The sequence below is a fragment of the Orycteropus afer genome, unplaced genomic scaffold (genome assembly GCF_000298275.1).
Source record: "Orycteropus afer afer isolate SDZICR_OR568_19922 unplaced genomic scaffold, OryAfe1.0 scaffold00020, whole genome shotgun sequence".
NCBI lineage: Eukaryota > Metazoa > Chordata > Mammalia > Tubulidentata > Orycteropodidae > Orycteropus > Orycteropus afer.
The window spans coordinates 9,927,348-9,936,814 of NW_006921607.1; the positions used below are offsets into that span (position 1 = coordinate 9,927,348).

The 9,467-nt window shown below is 47.1% G+C and overlaps 1 protein-coding gene across 1 annotated transcript in view; it reads right to left on the reverse strand.

The window, feature by feature from the left end:
* The window catches only part of AHCY (adenosylhomocysteinase), a 30,618-nt gene that overhangs the window by 6,199 nt on the left and 14,952 nt on the right, over window positions 1-9,467 (reverse strand). The window contains exons 5-9 of the mRNA XM_007934576.2: window positions 7,206-7,318; window positions 6,598-6,805; window positions 6,419-6,506; window positions 6,209-6,326; window positions 2,299-2,493 (exon numbers count right to left, since the gene is read on the reverse strand). Of these exons, the coding sequence (XP_007932767.1) occupies window positions 2,299-2,493; window positions 6,209-6,326; window positions 6,419-6,506; window positions 6,598-6,805; window positions 7,206-7,318 (722 nt within the window). The remainder of the gene's footprint in view (window positions 1-2,298; window positions 2,494-6,208; window positions 6,327-6,418; window positions 6,507-6,597; window positions 6,806-7,205; window positions 7,319-9,467) is intronic.

Genomic DNA, 9,467 nt, shown 5'->3' on the forward strand with positions numbered 1-9,467 from the left:
ATTTCTTCTCTTACCCAGTCTTTCTCAAGGAGGGTGTTGTTTAGTTTCCATGTGTTTACTCTTTTGGTGCTGATCCTCCTATTGACCACTGGTTTTTATGTATATGCCCTTAATTATGTTGAGGAATTTCTCTTCTATTCTATTTTGCTGAGAGTTTTTATCAGAAAAGCGTATTGGATTTTATGAAACGCCTTTTCTGCATCAACTGATATGATCATGTGGTTCTTTTCCTTTGTTTGATTTATGTGGTAGACTATGTTGACTGACTTCCTAACGTTGAGCCATCCTTGCACTCCCGGTGTGACTCCCACTTGGTTATTCAGTACATCCTTTCACTTGCCTGCCTTGCCCAGAATGCTCTTCCTTCTCCCAGAAAGACTGTCTGTCATAATGGTTAACAACTTGGACAGGCAGAGCTGGGTGGTAGTACTGGCCTAATACTTGACAGCTATGGGAACAAGTCAATGTCTGAACCTTAGTTTACTCATTTGTAGGATGGATGTTAACAATTACTCATCTCTCACTCTGTTACAAAGATTAGGGGTATGCAGATTGCTTAGTTCAAGCGGTTACTTTACTATATAAACGGGGATTGCTCTCTGTCATCTTGTTAACCAAAATACCTGATCCCTTGCAGACACATGGTCTTTTGAGGCATGAAGCTGAAGGTATGTGCTCCCCAACCCATGCTTTGGCAGGGATGAAGGAAGGAGATAAGAATGGGGCCACGTGCTGGTGCAGGAGCAAGAGCTTTGCCTCTTTTGACCATGACCATAATTCGAAGGCCAACCTCGCCTAACTTCTTACCAAATTCATAATCATGTTTCCCAGAATGGGATCAGACAGGGGCCAAGGGGAAATCTTTCTTACTCTATAATAAGCACAGGAACCTAGCAGGCTGCATAGAACAGGGAGAACAGGGTAACACCTGAGGCTCCTACAGGCAAAACGTTTGATCTGGCAAGTCAGGGTCCCAGGGAGACTTGTAGAAAGGAGTTGGCTAGCCCTGGGGGCAGGTGCCCAATGCCTTGAGTGAATGCACCAGGTGTCTTCCTACTTCTTCCTCAGTTGATGTAATCAGCCTATCAAGGCATACAAAGTGTGACAGGAGAGCCCAGCATAGCCCCTCCAGCAGCCAAAGACTGGAGGAATTAACAGCTATTCTCACCATTTAGAGAAACTAAGGTCCAGACACGGAGCTCTGGTAGCATACTGCCTAAGGCACTTGACTGCTAACCAGAATGCTGGTGGTTCAAACCCACCAACCACTCCTTGGAGGGAAGGTTGGGCAATCTACTAACGTAGTGATACCGCCTCAGAAACCCAAGGAGGGGTCACTGTAAGTTGGGTCCGACTCGATGGCACATAACAACAACAAGGCACAGACAAGGCAAATGGCAAAACCAAGCTCACCTGTGACACTGACAAAAAGAACCAGGACTTAATCATGGTAATTCTGACTCCAAGCAGGCTGCATCGGGTGTTAGGATGAGCACTGGGTCTGACGTCAGAGTACCTGATCATCATGGTTACCCTGATCACACGAGTCAGGTGCCATGCTTAATATGTTACCTGCATCATCTCATCCTAAGGCCATAAAACTGCAGCTGATGGGCTACATTTCACTCACAGATGTGTCCAGGATGACCCACCAGGTGATTTTTAAAATCTATAATGAGTTGCCTAGATTTAAAAATTGAGTATTGCATAGAGATCTTGATATCTGGCTTCTCTTAAAAGATCAGAAGCTCTGGCCCAATGCGCTCAGGTTCAAGGACAATGATAACTGGTTGGCAGCCACCCTTTAAAAGGAAACATGTGCTCTTCCACCTGTCAGTTCCCACCCAGCCTGCTTCACTCACTTACCTGCCTGATCCCTGTGGGCACGTGAGTTTGTGACCTCTGATGTAAGGAAATCCTCACAATCCCTAAAGGAAGTCTACTGCCTTCATTTTACAGATGAGGAAATGGAGACACAGAGAAGTAACTTGCCCCAAGTTACACAGCCTCTAAGTGGTGAAGCAAGATTCAAACCTGACATGTCTCACTCAAAGCCCATGTTCTTCCCACTACCCAGCCCTGCACTCTGGGTCTGCTCCAAGCTAGTCATTCCCCGCTCTGGGTCTATTTCCTCCTCCTGTCAAGTGGGGAGAATGATTTTTATCCTGTAGGACCTTGTGAAGACCTCTACTCTGAGAGGGCAGATAGGCAAACACTTTCTAAATTCTGGTAAGCGCTACACTGGGAACCCAGGGACAGATATATAGCCCTTGGCCTACAATGGAGGTAGGAACCTACCTTCTTAGGCAGGAAGTGGACCCCAACAGAGTACTTATCTGGGTGGGTCCACAGTTCAATCTGCGCCAGCACCTGGTTAGTGAAGGAGTTGCTCATCACAAAGCTGGGGTGGCCCATGGCGCAGCCTAAGTTGACCAGTCGGCCTTCAGCCAGCAGGATGATTCGGTGCCCGTTCTTCAGCCGGTAGCGGTCCACCTGCAAGTGGGCAGAGCAGCAGTGAGGACTGGTGGGCATTGCTCCTACTGTCCACCCTACCTGTTGTCCAGCAGGCCTCCCTACCCCCAAACAAACTTCAGCACAGGGTCTGGTGCATAAAACAAATAATAACCAGCATTTATGAAGCCACTCTGAGCTGCAGTCCTCACAGGTCTGCTGTGAGGATTTAATGAGCCAATATAAGCAAAGCACTTAGCACAAGGCTTGGCACATACTAACTACTCAAGAAATATTAACTTCTTGTTATTATTGCCATGTGCCCTGTGCTAAGATCTTTACATATATGAATCACATTTAATTCTAATAACCTTATGATTTAAGTACTACTATCAGTATGCTCTGGTAGCATAGTGCCTAAGGCACTTGACTGCTAACCAGAAGGCTGGCGGTTCAAACCCACCAGCCACTCCTCGGAAGGAAGGTTGGACAATCCTACTTCCATAGTGATACTGCCTCGGAAACCCAAGGAGGGGTCGCTATGAGTCGAGGCCAACTCGACGGCAAATAACAACAACAACAACAACATCAGTACTTAAAAGGAGCCTTGATGGTGCAGTAGTTAAAGCACTTGGATGCTAACTGTTTGAACCTACTAACTGCTTTGTGAGAGAAAGATATGGCAGTCTGCTTCTGTAAAGATTTACAGCCTCAGAAACCCTATAGGGCAGTTCTACTCTGTCCTATAGGGTCACTTTGAGTCAGAACTGACTTGCCACCAACGAGCATTAGTACTTAGAGGAGGTCCTGGATAGTGCAAATAGTTAAGCACTTAACCACTAGCTGAGAGACTGGTTTAAATCCACCCAGAGGCACCTCAGAAGCTAGGCCTGGAGATCTGCTCCTGAAAACTCCCGGTCTTGAAAACTCCATGGAGCAGTTGTATTCTGCACACAGGGGTCACCATGAGCTGGAATCAACTTGAGGGCAATTAACAACAACATCTGTACTAATGAAACTGAAGCTTAAAAGATCAGGTCACTTATACAGAGCCACACACTATGAAGTGGCTACAACACGGGTCTGGACAGTCTGAGAAGAGATCCCATGTTCTCAACCACCGTGCTAATAAAAGCTGAATACCACCCCCCCCAACTTTGGCTGCACATCGAAACCACCTTGGGAGCTTTTAAAAAGAAAATTGAGATGCCCTGCCCTCACTCCTAGAGATTCTGATTTAACTGGTCTGGGTGATTCTGCCAAGGTTGAGAACCTCTGGTTTAGTGAGTGAACTAGAAGTGAAACTAGAAGTGCAACCCTCACAACCTTCCATCTCTCCCAGCGCCTGAGCAGACCCAGCTGTACTTTTCTCATCTTTCTATCCTTTCACTTGCAATGCGTCACACTGACTCCTGCACATATATCCCCATAAGCCCAGGTCTCCAGGCTACCCCAAGAAGTCTATTACTGGTCAAAGGAAAGGTCTTTGATGCCCATCAAGCATTCATTCATTCATTCATTCAATAAACATTCAACTTTTGAGCCAAGCCCATTGCAGGGAAATATCAAAATGGACTCTGCCCCAATGGTACAACTAGGGAGAGTAAAACCAGTGATTCCAACTTTACGTGATGGACACTATACTAGAAGTCTCCACAAAGTGTTGTGGGCATTGCCCTCTGCCTGAGGAGCTAGCCAGGAAGAGGGTCCCTTGAGCTGGGGCTTGGAGGTTGAGTGGGAGTTCAGGCAAAGAAAAGGGCATTCACTCCACTCCATAAAAAGGAGCCATCTAGACAGATAACTGTGGTGGTGTGTTCAGGAAGTGGTCCAGGGGGCCTGAGAGACAGATAGAATATGCAACTGGGAAGAAGGCTGGCAGGACTGTCAAAGATCTTGAGGGTGAGAATAGAGTCCAGCCTTGGAGGGTAGCTTGGGGAAAGGTATGCTCATCACCCCCAGGAAGCTCTATGTGGCCTCTGCAGAGAAAGGCCTGGCTAGCATGCCCCATCCAACCCCTTCTATAGTAAGACTGAAAGGCCTCCTAGGCAGAGAGATAGAGGTGCCTTCTGCCTGGCCAGGAACTGATGCCCATAGGCTGGTGCAGGTCCCACTTGAGGGGAATTCCCATACTGGGGCAGAGGGCATGAGGGGAGTGCGATGGGGTGGGTCCATGTGTGGTGTGTGTGCACTGAGGAGTGGTGGCCTGCCTCTCTGGGGCTCTGAGCAAGTGGTTGTCAGCAGACGCTATTTTCCTCTGTAAATACCTGAAGGATAGCCATAGGCACTACAGCACCCCATTCAGTATGGGTTTTTCCCTCCTTTGAACACTGTTTAACCTTCAGTATATAAAATCAGAAAACCTGATTGCTTTAAAAAAATACTTTAATAATAGACAGTGAAATTATTCTCAGTTTACCGTATTACAGAAAAATAGCACTGTGATGAACATCCTTTTGTACTTAATTATCCCCTATGGATCAATTATTAGCAGAAAGACTGCCCAAAGAATTTGCTTAACTATTAAAGAAACAAACCAAACTCACTGCCATCAAGTCAAATCCCAATTCAGAGAGACTCTCAAGGACCCAGTAGAACTGCCTTACAGAGTTTCATCTTTCTCCTATGGAGCTGCAGGTGGGTTTGAACTGTCCACCTTTCAGTTAGCAGCCAAGCGCTTAACCACTACGTGACCAGGCTCCTTGTTTAACGTTAAAGCTCTTTCTTGATATCCAAAGCCAAAATGCCTCCCAGAATTGAACCCACAACTGTGGTTTCCAGCCAAACAAAGTACAGGCATGTGAGTTAAACATTTACCTCAAGTAGACACACGCCCTGGAGAGAACAATCATGGGAGAAGGAAGGGCTGCTTATGCACAGGGAGATAGCTCAGGGTGCAGAAGAGTATGAAGGGATGGACACTGGGAGGAGGTAACTATGGGGAGGAAGTGGGAGGGGAGCTGCTGCATTGTAAATTTTGGTCAATGACATGAGACAAAGTATATGTGAACTGCTGTATGAAAAGTGAATTTACTCTGTAAATCTTCACCCAAATCCTAATAAAAAAAAAAAGAAAGAAAGAAAGAAAGAAATTTAAGGGCAAGAGCATTGGCTCAGCCTTTAGCAGCAAAAGTAGAATAAGTACTTAAAGAAAAATAAAAAAAAAAATGCCTCCCAGAAGCACCTTATTACTATTATAATCAGAAAAAATAATGCCACAATAAATATTCAAATAAAATTTTACATATTCCGAAGGAACTCAGTTCTCAATACTCTGTTGCAAAACTGTTTCTCCTCGACCCCATCTTCTCAGCTCAGTAAGTGGCTCCACTCTTCACACAGCTGTGCAAGCCAGAAATCTAGTATCTTTTCAGTTCTGCCCTCATCCTGACCCCATATCCAATCCACCCATCATCCACCTTTCTCCATTTCTCACCGCTCCAAGTGGAGGCTGCCATTACCCCCAGCCAGGACTATGTAAGAGCATCCTTTAAAGGCCTCCTTGCCTCCCCTCTTCCTCCACTGTTTTCATTCTCCACATAACAGCAAGAGGGAACCAACAATTTCACCACGTACATCTCACCTGCCTAAAACCTTTCAGGACTCTCGCCACCACGTCAACCCTGACTCTGAAACCAGGCCCTCCTTCTCCCCATCCTACCAGCCTCCTTCTCTGCCCTCCGTGGTGGCCAGCTTATGAGCTCACCCCTCCTCAGCCCTCCATCTTGCCCACCCAGCCAACAAGGCTGGGGCTTCTCACCTGGGGCTTTATGTTCACCTTCTCCACAGCATTCTCATTGAGCCACTTGACATCAATCTCCACGTCAAAGTGTCCGATGTTACACACGATGGCATCATCCTTCATCTGCTCAAAGTGCCTGTGGTGGAGCCCAAGCCCATGAGAGACAGTCAGGAACGAAGAGTGGCCCCAGACCTCCCTCCCTCCCCAGGACCCTTGCCCAGCACTTACCGGCCAAGGATGATATCTACACAGCCTGTGGTGGTGACAAAGATGTTGCCCTCCTGACAGGCCTCATCCATGGTGGTCACCTCATAGCCTGTGCAGAAACAGTGGCCGTGGGTTACCTGAGGTGGCATTACCCCTCCTCTGGCCCCAGCAGCTGACAGCCAACTCTCACCCTATCATACCCTCCATGGCGGCCTGTAGCGCATTGATGGGGTCAATCTCGGTGATGATGACGCGAGCCCCGAAACCTCTCAGGGCCTGGGCACAGCCCTTGCCCACGTCACCGTAGCCTGCTACCACTGCCACCTTGCCCGCAATCATCACGTCTGTGGCCCGCTTAATGCCATCTATGAGGGACTCCCGGCAGCCATAGAGGTTGTCAAATTTGCTCTGAAAGGAAAAGGTGTAAGGGGGTGATAGGGAAGGGAAGACCCTGGGACCAGGCCCCCGTGAGCCTCAGAGTCTTCACATGGACCCACTCCCCACATGGACCAACCATCTTCTGTGACTCCTTCCCTCCAGCTAATGCCCCCATAGACCCCTCACCCTGATCTGCTCTAAGACCTTCTTGGAAGCCTTTCTCTGCTGGTCCAACAGCCTTCCTCAGCCACCCAGCTCTGAAGCTCAGTGTGTTGTTCTCCTCTTCTTTAACGTACTCACTACCCTCAGTCTACAACCCCCCTTCCTCCTTAAATGAGTTTCATGTCCCCAGACTGTAGCCTTCCAGGGGCCCTTCTTTGAGGACTTACTCCTGAGCTGTGCCAGAAGCCGAGAGTAGAGCTGGGCTCACCTTGGTGACAGAGTCATTGACGTTGATGGCAGGCACCTTCAGGATCCCATTGGCCATCATCTTGTATAGGTTGTGGACCCCAGTCGTGGTCTCCTCAGAAATGCCTCGGATGCCTGAACAGAAAGGGAAGTGAGGAGCCTCAGGTTCAGCCCTCATCCTCAGACCAGGAAGGGGCTGTTGAGGGATGGGGAGGCATCTGGAATGAAGCCCAAGAGTTTCAGAGAGACTATACCCAGATGCACCCAAATTCCCCACGTCTGGCATTTAAAGCCACTCTTAATTCTAGGTCCTCATCTCTGTGACTGGCACCAAAGTCCACTCAGTCACTCAGGCCTACATGAAAGGAGTCACTCCTGATGCCCCCTGAATAGCAGACCGATCATCAAGCCTAACCAGTCTATCTGCCAGCTCCCACCTTCTGCATCCCTACTGCCACCAATGCCATAGTCCCTGCCACCACAATCTTTCTCCTGGTCTCCCTGCAACAATCTATCCTCCACACAGCAGCCAACAGCCATATGCAACACAAAGTTTGCCATTCTAACAAGTTTTAAGTGTACAATTCAATGACATTATTATATTCACCATATCGTGCTACCATCACCACTATCCATTTCCAATGTTTTTCATTTCCCTGAACAGAAACGCAGTACACCTACTGCTCCTCACTTATCGACTGTCTCATTATTCAACATTCTGCATTTAGGACAACAGTAAAAAAATCTACTTGTATCACCTTAAAGCCAGGTAAGGACCCAGGTGTTGTGAGGGAGAGAGTGCCTCCCTCTTAAGCCCCAAGTCCTTTGATTCCTACCATCCCACCCTTTCCCACAGTCTTGGATACAAATAAACTTAAAAGGGGGTGGGGAGGAAGCAAATTAGAAGAGGAAAAAAAAAAAAAAAAAACACCAGTCACTGGAGGTTGCCAGGACTTGGGGCTATTTACCTGCATGTCCCATGGCCTAGTCCCCTCACCCCAATCATGGTCTGTCTGCAGGCTGGTGGCAGAGCTCTGGCTTTGGGCTGAGTCTGCAGAAGACAGCAGAGAGGTACAGACCCCGAGATCTGCCCTTTGTGTACTTGGGGATGCTAGGGCCAGGCAACAGGGGTCAAGGTTAATGGGCATTTTCACAGAGAGCAAGAATTCCATGTGGGGAAATTGCAGTCAATGTCATGAGACAAAGTGTATGGGAGCTGCTATGTGGAAAATGAATTTGCTCTATAAACTTTCACCCAAATCACAATAAAAATTTAAAAAAAAAAAAGAATTCCACATGGGACAGGGTAGGGCAAGTCCCCACCCAGCTGCAAATCCTAACCCAATCAGCTCTGTGGTTTGAAATGGCAAGGCAACCTGCCTGCCCGACCCAAGTTATGGACCAAAATACAAAAGAAAGAAGGAAGTAGGAAGTAACAGTGAGGAGAGACAAGCTGCAGAACGCAGCCACAGGGGAAGGATCAGCCCCACAGGGCTGCCTTTGAAATGGCTCCTGGAGCCCCAGGGGCACTGGGTAGCTGAAGTTTCCCATAAAGTTGACTTTCACATAATAACCTGGTCTTTGGAACCTGACCAAGTAAGGAGTGGTTACACTCTTTAACTAAAAACTCCCCACTTCTTCCTCCCCCTGGCCCCTTGGTAACCACTAAAAAATTTTTTTATTCACCCGTCCTAGATAGTTCATAAGGAGCTCTGGTGGTGCAGTCTCTAAGGCATTTGACTGTTAACCAGAAGGTTGGTGGTTCAAACCCACCAGCCACACTGGGTTATCTACTTCCATAAAGATTCACCATCTTGGAAACCCAAAAGGGTCACTATGAGTAGGAATCAACTCGATGGCAGTGAGTTTTTTTGGGTTTCTTTTGTTTAAGATAGTTCATATAAGGGATGGACATGGAAGAGGTAACTATCGGGAAGAAGTGGGAGGCGAGCTGTTGCATTGGGGTAAATTGTGGTCAATATCATGAGACAAAAGGTATGTGAACTGCTGTACAGAAAGTGAATTCGCTCTGTAAATTTTCACCCAAATCACAATTAAAAAAAAAAAATAGTTCATGTAAGTGTGATTATACAATATTTATCCTTTTGTGCCTGACTTAGTTCATACAGCACAATGATTTTAAGATCCATCCATGTCAAAGCACGTATCAGCACATTTCCCTCTTTTTTTTTTTTTTTTTTTTTTAATTAGGATTTGGGTGAAGATTTACAGAGAAAATTCACTTTTCATACAGCAGTTCACATATACTTTGTCTCATGTCATT